At 36.7% G+C, this 17,659-nt stretch overlaps 1 protein-coding gene across 1 annotated transcript; it reads right to left on the reverse strand.

Moving 5' to 3' along the window:
- Positions 1-1,825: 1,825 nt before the first annotated feature.
- LOC117329207 (kinesin-like protein KIF3A) lies at positions 1,826-17,656 on the reverse strand. The gene is made up of 17 exons (XM_033887023.1): positions 17,563-17,656; positions 16,322-16,423; positions 12,666-12,834; positions 12,095-12,239; positions 11,632-11,716; positions 11,194-11,299; positions 10,910-11,049; positions 10,399-10,596; positions 9,997-10,171; positions 9,452-9,553; positions 9,006-9,186; positions 8,255-8,435; positions 8,014-8,124; positions 7,582-7,707; positions 7,290-7,412; positions 6,736-6,878; positions 1,826-4,871 (listed from the first exon to the last, which is right to left on the reverse strand). The coding sequence occupies exons 1-17, from the start codon at positions 17,566-17,568 to the stop codon at positions 4,832-4,834; spliced, it is 2,133 nt and encodes a 710-aa protein (XP_033742914.1). The 5' UTR covers positions 17,569-17,656; the 3' UTR covers positions 1,826-4,831.
- Between the last annotated feature and the right edge of the window lie 3 nt (positions 17,657-17,659).

The following is a 17,659-nucleotide window of genomic DNA, read 5'->3' on the forward strand; positions in this document are numbered from 1 at the left end:
TCGGAGATCACATCCTACTGGTGTGGGTCGGAGATCACATCCTACTGGTGTGACTCGGAGATCACATCCTACTGGTGTGGCTCGGAGATCACATCCTACTGGAGTGACTCGGAGATCACATCCTACCTGAGTTGCTCGGAGATCACAAACCGCTGGAGTGGCTCAAAGATCACATCCTACTGGTGTGGCTCGGAGATCACATCCTACTGGAGTGGCTCGGAGATCATATCCTACTGGAGTGGCTCGGAGATCACATCCTAGTGGAGTGGCTCAGAGATCACATCCCGCTGAAGAGGCTCGGAGATCACATCCTGATGGAGTGGCTCGGAGATCACACCCTACTGGAGTGGCTCGGAGATCACACCCTACTGGAGTGGCTCGGAGATCACATCCTAGTGGAGTGGCTCAGAGATCACATCCCGCTGAAGAGGCTCGGAGATCACATCCTGATGGAGTGGCTCGGAGATCACACCCTACTGGAGTGGCTCGGAGATCACACCCTACTGATGTGGGTCGGAAATCACACCCTACTGGAGTGGCTCGGAGATCACATCCTACTGGAGTGGCTCAGATATCACATCCTACTGGTGTGGCTCGGAGATCACATCCTACCTGAGCTGCTCGGAGATCACATCCTGCTGGAGTGGCTCGGAGATCACATCCTACTTGAGTGGCTAGGAGATCACATCCTACTGGAGTGGCTCAGATATCACATCCTGCTGGAGTGACTCGGATATCACATCCTACTGGAGTGGCTCGGATATCACATCCTAGTGGAGTGGCTCGGAGATCACATCCTACCTGAGCTGCTCGGAGATCACATCCTGCAGGAAGGGCTCGAAGATCACATCCTGCTGGAGTGGCTCAGAGATCACATCCTACTGGAGTGGCTCGGATATCACATCCTGATGGAGTGGCTCGGAGATCACATCCTACTGGAGTGCCTCGGATATCACATCCTGATGGAGTGGCTCGGAGATCACATCCTACTTGAGTGGCTTGGAGATCACATCCTACTGGAGTGGCTCGGAGATCACATCCTAGTAGAGTGGCTCTGAGATCACATCCTGCTAGGATGCTTCTCTACATTTGACTTATTCTGAGATGGCAGGACTCCCTGACATGCTTCCTCACATTTGAATGATTTTTTTCTATGGTCACTCTGCATTTTATAGCCTGAGTGATGATATCCCTCTTAAGTTTTGGGAATTTCTTAAAATCCGATGCCCTTGAATAAGACTTCCTCTGAGGGATTACTCCATATTTTTAATGAACTATTGAAAATATTTAGAGTTTTTTCCAAATGCCGGAACGCCCCGACTTCTGGTGAGTGGTTACTCCACTCTTGATTGACCTGTAGCAGACATCCTGCCGTGATGTGTCCCAATGTCTGATGGTACTAGAGATGACTTCTGTTTGGTATTTCTTTATATTTGATGGACCGGGAAATATCCCTTTTTTATGATGATTTTCCTTCATATTTTCCAAAGCAGAATATCTGAATCATGGAGACTGGCTGTACTGTTGGGTTTCTGCTGAGCACCTTTTGTTTACTGCTCAATAGACATCGTATCATACATCTGAATAGGAGTGCTATATTTATTCCTTTATTGCAGTCTTCTTTTCATCTTTTATCTTTCTTGCATCCTCTCATGCCAGCGTGTTACAGGTAAACATGTTATCACCTTGCCTGATACACTAACTTGTACTCATTCCAATCGATGTTCTTCCAAAATAAACCTCTTTGGACAAGAGATATTGTTTAAGGAAGAGACATAGATCTATCTAAAAACATTAGACATTACAAACATGTGAAACAAAAACAAATGTTTGATCATATTTATTAGAAATGAAACAGCACATTTCAATCTCACATGATGATAACAAATACCAATTTCAATGCTTGAAAAATATGACAAGCAATACATTCAGTAACAATACATTCAATGACGAAGATATCTCTATAGAAGAAATAAAGTGGAAAAAAATAAAACTATGTAAAATTTGTAGAATGGATGGAATCATTGAATTTGGCAACAAAATAAATAAGAACGTAAAATGCTACAAACTCCTCTCATAAACCAGTGTAGGACAGAGATTACAGTAACGGAGATAGAAATTCACTCCCAGTCTTGTAATTAGCCCTTCATCAATCACTTAGTGTTGATTTCACCTTTTGCTTCTATGCATTGTGATACCAAGACATTATGTATTAATATGCACTGTCATGAGCAAGTTTAACACAAGTGAAACTATCAAATTTCCCAGTATGCCAAAAACACTTTTTTTTCTGACAGCATTTAAATTCCTATACCGAGGTATATTTCAACTGACAAGGAAACTGTCTTACAGCACTCCACAGTGCACACCAAATGTAGGTCAAGGGCTCACAGCTTATCTTCTGATAACTACTTAGGTCACCTGTTCCAAGTTTTATATGTGCATGAGGTCAGTTTTCAGGACTCTACAGACAACTATTCGGATTTAATACCCAGTAATTTTATATGAACATTAATGAGTAGAACATGTTTTTTTGAACAATTTGATCACAACCATTTTATGTGTGCATATTGTGACACGATTCAAATGTACATATAACGTTAATTACGCTTTCAAGAGATGTAATTGCTGTAATTATACATGTTTAAATTTCACACCTTAAATTAATAATTTCACTTTTTAGTAGCAGAAATTAAAATAAAATCTGAAAGTTTCCATCCAACAAAATATATAAAAACCATATGACTTGAAGTAGACAGGAGATTCAACTATGTATTTCTGTATATTACAAAACATAAAAAAATTTCACAAATAAATCAAGGAAAATCAAATACATGTACCAAAAAATTAACTATTTGTACACAAAACGTTGAGATCTCTCACCCGTATTGTACACCACTTTTCATAGTAAAATTTTGTTTAAATCCAGTAATGTACTAAAGTTGAAGTGTGCCAGTATAAGTCTTTACAGTATTCTATTAACGAGTACTCCTATCTCATAATGATGCGTTGCGTTTGGTGGTTTTTCTATGTTAGCAGAAACTTAAAAATTGTTCAAGCTAAGTAATTACTTTCCTGACTACTAGTTTGGACACAGATGATGGAATAAAGATGTATTCTAATGGTAAACACGAAGTGATACACATACGATTGGATGTTTATGGAATTTTAAATTACTCCATAATGCTAAGAATATTACAGGGAATAACACGAGCTCACATCACAAGTACACATACTAATTCCTTCATCAGTTTTCTCTGTGTATTCCGGATCGATTTCTTGACCTTTGTGAAAAACATAAGAGTTATTAAGTAAAGGATTCAAACATGAAATACAAGTACTCTGAGCGCAATGTATATTGTGGGGAAAATAACTAAACCAAGAAAATTTATACACATTTATATCACTAAGTAACACACTTGTTTAGGCTGTACAAATCTGAACGTGATTGAAACAAGAGGTAACACATCTGCTTCTTGTATCAGAAGCAATAAAGTAAACTGACAATTTTGACTCGAAGATAATAAATAATAACAAGACAATCTCACATTAATTTAAACTCAAAAATTTATACACAACCATGGATTACATACCTATGTCAAATATCTGGGGCTGAACATGTTGATATACAACATGTTATCAGTATAAAATACTAATCTTAACTGCACACATGTAATCAGTATTTTAATGTAAATGTTTTACATATCACTTAAATTGTTAGTTTACCACTCATTTAATTGAAAACAAACGATGGATTTTAAAATTTTGCTTTTTACATGTGCTCTTTGTATAATCATGTTTTATGTCATAGAAGTGGGTAATATTAAATAACACTGCTATTTACCAATTAATACCCATTGTAAGGATTTATATGTCAGAATTGTTAATACAATGAGTCAGGACTTTTCTTCACCCACTAAACAGGGAAATACAAACTGGATACAATCTCTCTCATGACTCATCCATTCATAAAATCAGTGACAGTGTAATATAAAAGTACAGAAATTGATTGACATTAAGCTACAAGACAATACAAGACATTGTATAATCATTGACAATAAGGTTCAAAATTGACAATGGAACAGTATCCTGTACATTTCCTTTGTTTCTTAAAGTATGCTTTATACAGCTAGAAATCACCATTTAAACATTTTTCTATCGATATGAAATTTTGTAACAAAGTTAGTCAGTTTAGAGATTCAAAGTGATTACAAGTCAAAACAGACATTAAAAGTATTTATATATTTTTTCCAGTAGTAAATATCTTGAACATTTTGAAAATTTAATTTAACAATAAAGTATCATAATGATTGACAATACAGCTGTTGTACATATATTATTATACAAAGCTTATAAGAACTTAAACGATTTTACTTTAATGAGAACAAATTTGGAATAACCCTCTCATAGTCAGTACAAATCTTTGAATGGATCATGCTTTGAGACGATTTGAGAATAATGCTTTTCTGAGTGAAATTAACACTTAAGAGTACACATACTTTTATCTCCAATTGGGGAATCAATAGAAAAAAAATAAAATTGCCTGAAAATTGCTGCGGTATGCTACATTTAAATTTGATTAACTTTTAATAAAATTAAATCTTGCAACATAAAATTCATATCATACTAGTTGATAAATATCCATGAAAAAATGACAACTTCCTGTTAATCACAACGCAAGTTTTGATGATATGACAATAGTGTCTCTCCTCAGTATCTTCTCTGTGTAGACATAAATGCTTCAGCTCACCACCCACTTGAGAACAGTAGAGAAGTGTTGTACAAACATGAATAGTTTTAGTATAAACAACACGACGGCTGCTGTATATAGTCACTGTAATACAGAATCTATACTTGGGTCAGGCTTCTTTCTGAAATACATAATAATAAATACATTTTTAAATATTTAGCTTTATTTAACAGGAAAAATAAATCTTTAATACCAATTCAACGATATTAGCTTTGGTATGAATTCTTTAATAACAAGCATGCAATACAATGTAAATGTCTCCTACCAGCCCCCGCTAAAAATAGTTAGTGACCTTGACCCAAAAACCAAAAAACCTGAAACTGGAATTTAACCTGTAGGTACTCATGCAAAAGTTGCATACCAACTTGAAGCATGGCTGAGAAAAGTGTGGAAAACTGAGTGGACAGACAAACAGATGGACAGACTGACAGATGGACAGACCGATGGGCGGAAAGGAAACTTATAGTCCCCCCGGTTTCACTGTTAGGGAACAAAGGGCATACTGGGTATTGCTTAAGCAAAACATGTTCCCTACCGGCCCCCACTAAAAAATAGTAAGTGACCTTGACCTATAACTACTCATACTGAAACTACATACCAGTAGGGGACTAATTAATGATACACACAACTCAAAGTATTTGTAGGATGATTATACTTGTATTATGTTTGTTGCTGACCTTATTGTTTATCATCCACAAATTACCTGTTAAATGTTACTTTTTTAATCAACAGCGTTTCGTTTTACAAAGCTTCGTAACATACGAACGTTCGTAAATATTTACAAAAAAGTTACACAAAACTTACGAACGTTCGTAAGTGCGCTTCACAAAGGTGTTCGTAACTTTTTTCGTATCATACGTCAAAATTGTACATTCTCCCTGTAAAAATATACCACTCTCTAACTTGGAGGTAAAAAAGGACGACACTTTTGAGGTGAAAATTGTACGCCGGTCCTATTCCCGGGTCACGTACACAGACTAGGAACTTTATTTTATTCTATCAAAACAACTGTATTATTGATAGAAGATCATTTTTTTTTTATAAAATTCCAATTCAATATTGTTTATCATGCGGTAAAACAAACAGTAACAACACAATTTTCAAAGATTTTGCTCAATGTCCATCGATACACCTAATGTTCTTTAAATAGATTTACTATTGGCACAGTCTACGAATATGAGTACAAATAGTTTCATGACAATGTGTATTTTTGCCGGCATCCCTCCTCGACATCCAAAACCCGGTTTCACCTCGAAACAATTGCTCACAAGGCATAATCGTTCTCTTATGCTAATTTGTGATTGAGTACGACAACATTTTCTTTTCAAAAGGGCATGCATGCGCACAATTTTAAATTGTTTTCGTAAGTTACGACAGGGTGGATATCGCGTAAAGTTCCACAAGGTTTTTGTGTAACTTACGAACTTTCGTAAGTTACAAAGTTTTTGTGAAACGCTTAGTAATTCATAAATGTGACTTACCAAAATTTGTAAGTTACGAAGCTTTGTGAAACGATACCCTGGTCTATTTTTAATAGGGGTGGGGTGGGAGACTTTGTGGTATTAAACATGCTTTTAGCTTTTATTGCATTCAGTTTCTCAAGAGTACTCTCCTAATTCTCTGTATTATGACTCCATGAGAACTAGATGAATTGAAGTTAATCCATATTCAAATACCAAAACAGGACAATGCCATATTATATAAACAAATAGATGTATCATAAGAATTGTTGAAATATATTATATATAACATATTCACAAGTGTTTCAATTTTCTTAATTTGTTAAATTAGGGAGATTTCTTAAGGGAATAAAATCTGTCTCTTTTCTTAAGGGAATAAAATCTGTCACTTTTTTGAATGGAATCAAATCTGTCAGTCTTCAAATAGTTTGTAGGATAGTCTGAGTAGTGAGTACTGATAGTCAGTCTACAGACATGTCAACATTAGGATAATAATAGTATGTAATGAGCAACAATAATGCTTACTTCTTTGAGCTCTTGGGTCGGTTGCCAGTCTTTGGTCGCCCAGACTTGGGACGTGATGCCTTTGATGATTTCGGTCTCAAGGCCTGCTCTGCTCCCTCAGCAGTATAAGCAAGGTAAACATTGGATAAGTCTGGCTCCTGGAACTGTAACAACATATTGTGAATACAACAGCTGCTTTTATGAGTTTCTTGTAAAATTGTCTTAGTTCAACAAAATGATACTTACATGTGCCTGACTCTCTGTCCTTCCAAAAAAAAGTAGCAAGACTGTTGAGATCCATGCAATCACAATATCAAGGTTTTTTTTATAAGAAAGTTTCCCTCTTCCCACTTACAATGTTGTGAAAATGAACAGTGAGGTTAAGTTATTTCCATATAGGTTATGCCACTTTAATACTGCACAATTTCACCCTTCCCAGAAGAAATACAATGTTGAATAGTGTTGAATAGTTATACTCTGAATGTTATTTCCATGATGAACTTGTTTCCATGAACAGGATATTCAATTTAAAACTATACATAGTATTCCACAGTACACGATAAACTAATACCTACCCGATCCTTCTCCTTGTCAGGCTGAGGTGTCTGTTTCCTCATGTTGTTACCCGTGTATGCCACACATTTTAACTGCCACTCCCCGATATCATCATTCCAGTGAACATGATCCTCTATCATTTCCTGTAACACAAAAGGACCAAGAAATTGAATAGCTCAACAGAGGTGGGAACAACTAAAATTGCTATAATGTCAAGTCTAAAAGTATGCAGAATAATGGATAGGGAATTGTTTCCAGTTGGAAACTCTCTCCAATGGGATTTATCCCGATAGAAACTAAGAGGACATTTACCTGGTATTCTGCAGGTATAAAGCTGTCAATCAAGGTCATCTGTAACTTGAGTTCTCGGCTCAGTTGACGGACATTTTCTAGTAGGCCCTCCATCTCACGCTGGTGTTCCTGTTGTAAATCTGCAATCTAAAACAGAAATAAAACATTAAAGAAAATTGAAATTTTCAATATCACCAATCTATATGTAAAAAAAATCCTTTTTTTCTGTCACATTGCAGAACAAGATCGAGGAGACAAGTAGGGGTTCTGCTGTATTTGTATTGTTCAGTGTAATATCTTATTAAGCTAATCACTCTGTTCATAACAATGAATCCTAGAATTTGTATCAACCTAACACAAACAAGATAATGGGACAATCACTTAGTTATAAAGTTTATAACTGAAATACATCAAATTCACAATTACGTGTCAACAACATTTATTCAACTTTACCTCAGATTTTGCTTGCATAAGCATCGTCCAAACTTTCTTCAGCTTCTTGGTTTTGCCTATTATTTCTTCTTGCAAGCTGGAATATTTCTCTTCAATATCAAGTCTTTCTTGCTGAAAACAATATGCATATCAATGCATAAGGAAATTGCATGGATGAAGGAGAATGTCATGATAATAAATTGACCACAAAATGTGTTACAATAAACTGATGATTTACAACAATAAACTTTCCGATGCCTACCTCTTTCTCCAGTAGTGCTCTCCTAAGCTCCTCCTCTTTGACCTTGCGCTCCTCCAGTTCCATGGCGCTCTCCTCTAACATCCTCTCCTGTTCCTCTGCCTTCTCTAGCAGATTTTCCCCACCAACAATAATTTTCTTCTCAATGGCCGCCAATTTCTGAGTCAGCTGGTCTTGTTCATCTCTGTTTTACAACAAAACAAATCATATAAATTTAAAAGGAAAGTAATGCAGGAACACAACAGCAAGTTCCTCCATAATTTGTGCTCTTTAGGGGGTCAGTCCCACCATTTGTACAATTTTTAATTCCTACCCTATAACAATGCTACCAGGCAAATATGAGCGATATCCATTGCTTAGTTCAAGAGAATGAGTCGTTTATATTGATTAAGCCAAATTGAACCCTTTTGGCCCCGACCCTCAGCCCCATCATTTTACAATTTTTAATCCCCACCCCATAATGATGCTACCAGTCAAATTTTGTTCAATTGTGATCAGCGGTTATGAGGAAAAAGTCAATTGTTGACGGACGGACGGACAGATGGATGCCTGATGCCACGGTATGGAATAAATGAACTTTAATCTGTTTATTGATAATGAAAATGAAGCAGATAAATTAAAACTGATTTTTTTTTGGCACAGTTTACTGGTATAAAACTCAACCAGTTACAGTGAAAGAAATTCAGAACAACTCAAAATTTACAGATTTTACGATGTAAGGCTGTGACACATACAACCAGACAAAACTACTAACTGGAACTTTTTGAGCTCCGCCTCTTTCACTTCAAGATCCTCCTTTACTTTGTTCCTGTCTTCCTCTGCCATATCTTTCTTCTCCTCCAACATCCGTCGATCTTCCTCAATCTTTGCTTGGATCTCTGCCATCTTTTCCTTGGAAATTTTCTTTTGGCCACCTCCTGCTCCACCACCACCACCTAAAATGAATGTCACAGCAGATTGTAAATGCCAAATCACTGTAAGTTCAATTTTACCTTAAAAGTTCTGATTGCAATAGATGCTTTTCTTTTAAATCTCGATCAGTCATCCACCCAAACATATTCAACGAATGTAAAGTATCATCATATGTAATAATACCTTTAAATGATTAAAACCTAAGTTTCTAAACCATATTTTTTTCAAAATAACATGTTTTTTTCATGTATAATTTTGAAGTAAATCTGAGTACAGAGAGAATAATACCTTTCTTTTTCTTCCCCCTCTTCTTCCTTGTTCCACCTTCTCCGGGCTCACCTTCCTCGCCCGAGGATTCTTCCTCGCTTCCACTACCCTCATAATCTGAACCTGAGTTAATATGTAAAATATGTGATCCACATGTTAACTGCTGTAAATATGCACTTATAAATGCACTTTTTTTCCGGAAATTGACAAGTGAGAAAATCCACTGTGCACTATACGCAGGAATAAACAATCCTTTGCCAGTCAGATGTTTGGAATGTGATTTGAGATTGTTGTTTCCTTCGACAGCAGGATTATGATTTAATACTTGAATATGTAAAGCATCTTGTAAGTAAATATTGAACAAATAATCAAGGAAGTAATTATTTTGATGTTTAATTACTTGAAATTGTAGAGTTTATCTATATTTCGGCATGGATTTATCTTTTTCGAGTCACACATGTTCTGCACACATATGATCTCACATCTTGAGTTTGAAGATTTTTGACATGCATACTACCTATGGTGTCCCTAATTCTAGATTACTTCCACTAAAAGTAAAAGCCTACCTTCTGCCAGTTGTTTGCGGAGCTCTTCAATCTCCTTCTGGAACTGTCTTAGCAAGGCGTCCTTGGGGTCCTCATTGATCTTAGCACTGTTCTTGATGTTCTTGGCACGGTTAGCATAACGCAAAGTGCTTATCGACTCATCATAGTTGTAATCAGCAGGTCCTATATTAGCAACCTGGAATCAAGTAAAAACAGGATTTTTATCACAAATGAAAGTGTCTAAAATAAGGAATTAGCAGGTAATTTGATTACTTGAAGACTTCTACACCAAATTAGCATGTCCATACCAAAAACTAAGATCAATGATTTACTTGTAAAATCTATTTTTACAACTGAGTTGACAACTGATTGAACACTACAATGCAAGAACAGATGACTAAAACCAATAAGAGACATATATACCATAGCTGTTTTGGAGTTGCCACCCAGCGAATCCTGCAGTAGACGTGTAAGTTTGGAGTTTCTGTACGGAATGTGAGTACTTTTTCCGTCCACCAGGGATGAGATGACGTTGCCGAGAGTTGACAGAGACAAATTGATCTTGGTAGCTTCTTTCAGTCGCTGTCCTGTTGCTCCAGTCTTTGCCTGTCGTTCTGATCCCTGTATATAAATCAAGAATACTAATTGCATTAACATATGCTTTGGGGGAGAGGGTCCATACATTTTTCAGACATAAGTTTGCAGCTTCCTATATTAGTAAGAAAATGTAACCAATTTAGAGTTTTGCTTGCAAAATATTTATTTTTGATTTCAATCTCCAATCTAAATCATATGTTACAAGGCAATAATTTAATATCTTGGTATTTTTGCCTACTTCTGCTTTGGACTATTGACTATCTTTTGGCAGTTTAAAATAAATAATATAAGAAAAATTAAGTATCCTTGAACCATTGTAAAAAATGTAATGACTTACAGCCAAATCCACAAGATGAAGTTTACCAGCACGGACGTGCTGCTTGCCATCCAAACCTTTCTCACTGCATTCAATGGTCACAGTAAAGATGGCATGAGACCGGGAGCTGTGTAAATTCATGTTGGTGGCCCCAACTACCCCTAGAAATGTACAATAAAAGACAAGTGTCAAAATTTAATATTTTTGAAAAAATAATTTCCAGCACATAACCAGTTTGATAAATACTTCCAATGGCAGTAGTAAGGAAAACTCTAGTAATTATTAGCCCACTGCTGAACACTTACTGTTCTTGTTGCCAATGGTCATAATTCTGTCCATGTCATCTGCGTTGTTAACCACAAAGTTAGATAGGTCCTTGACATACACTCCAACATCTGGTCTTTCCTTCACCTACACAGGAAGTACAATTTAGCAAGAGAATGTAGTATTCTAATTATTATCATTTTGATATACGACACGTTAAATGCAATTCAAGATAAGTAATTGCACTATCAATAATATACAATATTTCATTAAATTAACCATTGTGAATGAAACAATTAAATAAGTTCTGTTTTAATATGATAATTCTTTAACATGATTTTTTCATCATTTTTGTATATGACTTGTGTCCTAGATTAGCAGGTGTTTTCTCAGATCCAAGAAACTTGTTTATGACCTAGGCAAAAGTCAAAATTTGAGGTCATTAACACAGTAAAAATCCTCTGATAACATATCCCTACCTCTAGTTTTTGATGCTGGTCCTTGCCAAGCAAATCTCGAACTTCTTCATTGTATATTTCCAGGTAAGATACTCTTACCAAGAATCTGTTAAAAAATGACAAAAGTGAGTATGATGATACAACATTACAATTATATATATGTAGTGTAACATTTAAAACGCCTAGACTAGTGCTTAGAGTGAGTGTAAGATAATATCTTACGGAATGTAATAAGATTATAAACCAAAACAAATCACAACATAAAGTAAGAATGCTCTCATGTTGTTATTGGATGTATGAGGGTTGTACCATTACCACCCATTAATAACCCTCAGTCTGATGTTGAACAGTCTACTATATATGTATCACGGTAACCTAACTTGAATGGTAAATATTTGGAAATGTTCCTCCGGCCTCAAATAAAAGCTATCAGCTTCAAGTATAAGACTAACAGAACTGTACACATATAATTATACTAATTTACCTTGTGTCACCTTCTGCTTTAGCTATGTGTCCAAAAATATGTGCGAAGGAATTAGGTATAATTCCTCGCATCTCTGGTACTGTCCGCACGCCTTCCATGGTAAAGGTTTTCCCAGTTCCTGTTTGTCCATACGCAAATATGGTGCCTGAAAGAAAAATGTTGGTTTTACACAATACTGCTACTCCAAGCTTATCATTCACATATACTACAAAGATAATGTCTTCTGTTGGAAGACATCTAAATGTCAGTATAATGAAACCGTGTATTTGTCCAGCATACACTAGAGTTGATGTGTGTGTGGTGGAATTTAAGCTGTAGTTGCATCAAATATTTCAGAAATGGAGTTATTGATTAAGTGATCAGTGCCTTGATCACTAGGACTCATGCTTTTCCTGTATATCTTGTAGTAATTGGACTCACAATATTGTTGGAAATAGTGTTCTGGACTTGCTTGAATAAGTTATCTGAGGATTTAATATTTAATTTTTAAAGGAATTATATACAATGACCAGTTAATTCAAAATGTTTAGCCACTAGAAAAATTTAACAGAGAAGTAAACATGCAATGTACCATTGTAGCCTTCCAGTACACAGTCCACGATCGGCCTAGCTGTCTTATTGTACACGTCCACCTGTTTACAGTTGGGGGCAAACACAGTGTCAAAGGTGAAGGTCTTAGGGGGCTCCCCTTGTGAGGCAGATGGGTTTTTCACAGTCACACATCCCCTGACCTCATCAACCTAAAAAAAAAAGAAAACAAGAAAATTGAGGCATGGAAAATAATGCCAACCCTAACTATCATCTGTATAACAGGTACATTGTGTATATAATATATGTGCATATGAAGTCTAGAATTCACCTTAGAAACTACACACTATTCATTATGAATCTATCTGTACATTTCTACATTGACTTGGTAAATGTTTATTTTTTATGTTAATTTTGAAAGCCACTGATCATGAAAACTGAAACACAAACTTCCATTTTCATACTTGCGAACTGACTCTAGCATGGTTTTGTAGGGATGAAACATTTCATACAAGGGCCCAATGCATGGGCCCGAATCACTCACCTGTAATGCAGTGATCTTTTCATATATGGATCCTGCAGTTATTTGAAAGCATGCTAGAGGGCCAACATAATGTCTCTCTGGACTTTGGCTATTCAGAAGTCATTTAAAGATTTAAGCATACTTGTCCGACGTGACCTTGAATTTGAGTCAGGGTCATTCATTTGAACAAACTTGGTAGCCCTAGGCCTTCACCCCAGCAAGCTACAGACCCAATATCAACTCCCTGGGACTCTTGGTTATTGAGAAGAAGTTGTTTAAAGATTTTAGCCTTTTTGACTCCTGTGACCTTGAATGAAGGTCAAGGTCATTCTTTTGAACAAACTTGGTAGCACTTCACCCCAGCATGCTACAGACCCAATATCAACTGCCTGGGACTCTTGGTTATAGAGAAGAAATTCGTTTAAATATTTCAGCCTTTTTGACCCCTTTGACCTTGAATGAATTCGAAGGTCAAGGTCATTCATTGGAACAAAGTTGGTAGTCCTTCATCCCAGCATGCTACAGACCCAATATCAACTCCCTGGGATTCTTAGTTATTGAGAAGACGTCGTTTAAAGATTTCAGCCTATTCAATCCCTACGACCTTGAATGAAGGTCAAGGTCATTCATTTGAACAAAGTTGGTAGCACTTCACCCCAGCATGCTACAGACCAAATATCAACTCCCTAGGACTCTTGGTTATTAAGCAGAAGTCGTTTAAAGATTTCAGCCTATTTGATCCCCGTGACCTTGAATGAAGGTCAAGGTCATTCATTTGAACAGACTTTGTAGCCCTTCACCCCAGCATGCTACGGACCCAATATCAAGTCCCTGGGTCTTTTGGTTATTGAGAAGAAGTTGTTTATTTTCTTTTAGCATATTTGACCATTGTGACCTTGGTCACACACCCTTGGCCTGTCACTGGTATTGCTATGTCAATATATCATAAGCATTTCATATGGGTACATGTACATTGGTTTTATTGTAATTCTTAAAATGTCGATTAAGCCAAATTGACCAATTTTGACCCCACCCCTCAGGCCCCGAGGGGTTAACCCCAACATTTGTACAATTTTGATTACCCACCCCATAACCATGATACCATACAAATCCATGTAAAGAAAGTGACTTTGAGCGCAACCCCATAGGAATTGCTACCACACAAATGTGAGTGATATCTATTGCTTAAGTTCAGAGAAAACAATTGACCCCCTTTTGACCCTGCCCTCTGCCCCCCGGGGGGTTAGCTCCTTCCTTTATACAATTTTGAATCCCTACCCCAAAAGGATACTAACAGTCAAATATGAGCTATATCCATTAATTAGTTTCAGAGAAGAAGTTGTTTAAACAAATTTACCACTTTTGGCATTGCCCCTCCAGGACCCCGGGGGTACGCCCCACCATTTGAACAAGTTTGAATCCCTACCCCAAAGGGATGTTCACAGCCAAATATGAGGACATCCATTGCTTAGTTTCAGAGAAGAAGTTGTTTATATCAATTTAGCCAAATTGACCCCTTTTGACCCCGCCCCTCAGATCCCCAGTGGTCAGACCCACCATCTGTACAATTTTGAATCCCGACCCCAAGGGGATGCTACCAGTCAAATATGAGCAATATCTATTAATTTCTTTCAGAGAAGAGGTTGTTTTTATCAATTTAGCCAAATTGACCCCTTTTGTCCCCGCCCCTCAGACCCCCAGGGGTCAGGCCCATCATTTGTACAATTTTGAATCCGACCCCAAAGGGATGCTCACTGTCAAATATGAGGGTAATCCATTGCTTAGTTTAAGAAAAGAAGTTGTTTATATCAATTCAGTCAAATTGACTCCGTTTCACCCCGTCCCTCAGCTCCCCGGGGGGTCAGCTCTACCATTTGTACAATTTTGAATCCTGACCCCAATGGGATGCTCACATGCAGTCAAATATGGGCAACATCCATTGCATGGTTTCAGAGGAGAAGTTGTTTATATAATCTAGCCAAATTGACCCCGCCCCTTAGCTGCCAGGGGAGTCAGTCCTGTCGTTTGTACAATTTTGAATCCCTACCCAAAGGGGATGCTACCAGGTGAATATGAGCGATATCCATTGCTTAGTTTCATAGAAGAAGTCATTTATATCAATTTATCCAAATTGACCCCTTTTGGCCCCACCCCTAAGATCCCCGGTGGGTCCGCTCCACCATTTGTACAATTTTGAGTCCATGGCACACCCCATAGGGATGCTTTTGACCAAATTTGGTCAAATTCCGATTGGTGGTTATGAAGAAGAAGTCAATTGTTGACAGACGACGGACGGACGACAGGCGCCACGGTATGGCATAAGCTCACCTTCGGACCAGGTGAGCTAATAACTACATGCATCAAATCTCTGTAATACAAGAGGCCCATAGGGCCTGTATCACTCACCTGGTTGGATTTGACCACACATCAAAATAATGTTCATGTTCATTTCGTTTATACGTAGCTTTATTTGTCAATCTCGAACAATGATATAAATGATTATAGTGTGAGGATCCCAACTGCTTTAAAGAAATAACGAAGTCCAGACTCTCTAAGGGTGTGAAAAGAACTCGGGGATTGTTTTTACAACATGATTGTGTTTAAAGAAACCTTAGGGTGGGGAAAAACCCTTGGGCCTATTTTTACATCAGAATTAATTTTGTTTATCCTTTAACATCCAGCGATGCTATAATGGTTATTGGATGGAGGGTCACAGCAACAATTCATGCAAAATCTGTTCTCCTTTCCCCAAGAATGCTTCTGACCAAATAGGGTTTGAATCCATTCATAATTTTATGACAAGTAGTGATTTAAAGGAATTACCTCTATTTCCACTATTGGGCCCTGCCCCTTCATCAGCCCCTTGGCCTTGGGGATCAGAGTCACCATTTACACAAAATCTTATTCCCTTCTGCCAAGGATGTTTCTGACCAAATTTGGTCAAAATCCAATAAGAACTTTTTGACAAGTAGCAATTTGAAGCATATGTTGATGGATGCCGCGCCATGACATAAGCAACCAAAAACAAGATTTGGTCGCTAGGCCTTTCTGCACTCTCATGATCAGGCTTCAGGTGCCTGAAGAAGCCTGAGGGGACAGAAAGGCCAAACAGCAAAGACTTGTTTTTGTTTTTTGATACATTAACCTTCGCAAGAACAGATAATATATATACTTACATTGACACACATTACACATCCTTGTTTTTCTTCTGTTGCATTCAGGGGCCTACAGCGGACACACACCTGTACATTGTCTGTTTCAGCAGCACTTTTCTTCTCCTACCACAGAAAACAAAGCTATTAAATAACTTTCTACTTACTCCTCTCCAGAAAACTAGGATAAATTCTTGAAAAATAAATCATAGTCTGAGATCAGCTTGCTCATTGTAATTTAAAAACTTGATTGTTTATATTAACAAGTAAACATTTGTTCATTATCATAATAATGTATCACAAGTTAACATATCTAAAATTGTCATTTATTTGTGAATTACAAATATTGACACATATTCGCAGTAATAACCATTACGTTCATTATTCCACTCTCTACAGTAATAATCATTAGGTGCAATATTTTACTCTACACTAATAACCATTGATTAGGTTCATTATTTTACTCTAAACTAATAACCATTAGTTCATTATCTTACTCTACAGTAATAACCATTAAGTTCATTATTTTTTCTACAGTGATATAACCATTAGGTTCCTTATTTTAATCCTCAGTAATAATAAATATATACATTAGGTTAGTTTAGAAAAATTTATGAAGTTTTAGTCAATTTGACTTGTCTGTAAAATTTTGACAATTTGAATGAAATTGACCAATTTTTGCAGGACGGAGGAGTTCCAGACCTCTATGTCAAGGTATATTAGTCTATAATTGGTCTTGGACTTATAAATGTGCTAATTATATAAGCACATATATATATATGGTTATATTAACACAAATTTCTACATTTCATGAATTTTCATTCTCGAAATCATCTACAACATGAACCCCTGTGGCCTGAGGTCTTTCTTGGGTAATACTGGTTTTAAGGGCCACCGACAGATATTGTCAAAATTAATAATTCATAGAAACAGTTTCTAATTTGTAGTGCCATCAATGGCATCATTACCCTGATAACAATTTTTCTTTTACAAATGATGTTTAAGATTACTATCAGTTATTTTAATCTATGCTATTCTCAAACATCTTTTGTTAATGTCTTACTTTTATGGTAAATAAAACTGAAGTGAATTCATTTCAGTTGCACTGCATAACTTGAACACTCAAAAGTCAAACTGGTCCTAAATTTATGCTATCCCTAGTCATTTCCATTCGTTAATTTCATCTATAATTCGATAGGAATTAATTGTATAAAGGTTCTGATGGAAATAACGTTGGTAGCAAACCAGCATTCGTATAAACGTACAGGCATTTTGCAGATTTCTTTATAAAACACTACCGATCTTCCTCTCTGATGTCTTGTTTCATGCTGTCATTCCAAAATATTTGGAATAATACGGGCT

Source organism: Pecten maximus, chromosome 6, assembly GCF_902652985.1.
Source record: "Pecten maximus chromosome 6, xPecMax1.1, whole genome shotgun sequence".
In the NCBI taxonomy this organism is placed as follows: domain Eukaryota; kingdom Metazoa; phylum Mollusca; class Bivalvia; order Pectinida; family Pectinidae; genus Pecten; species Pecten maximus.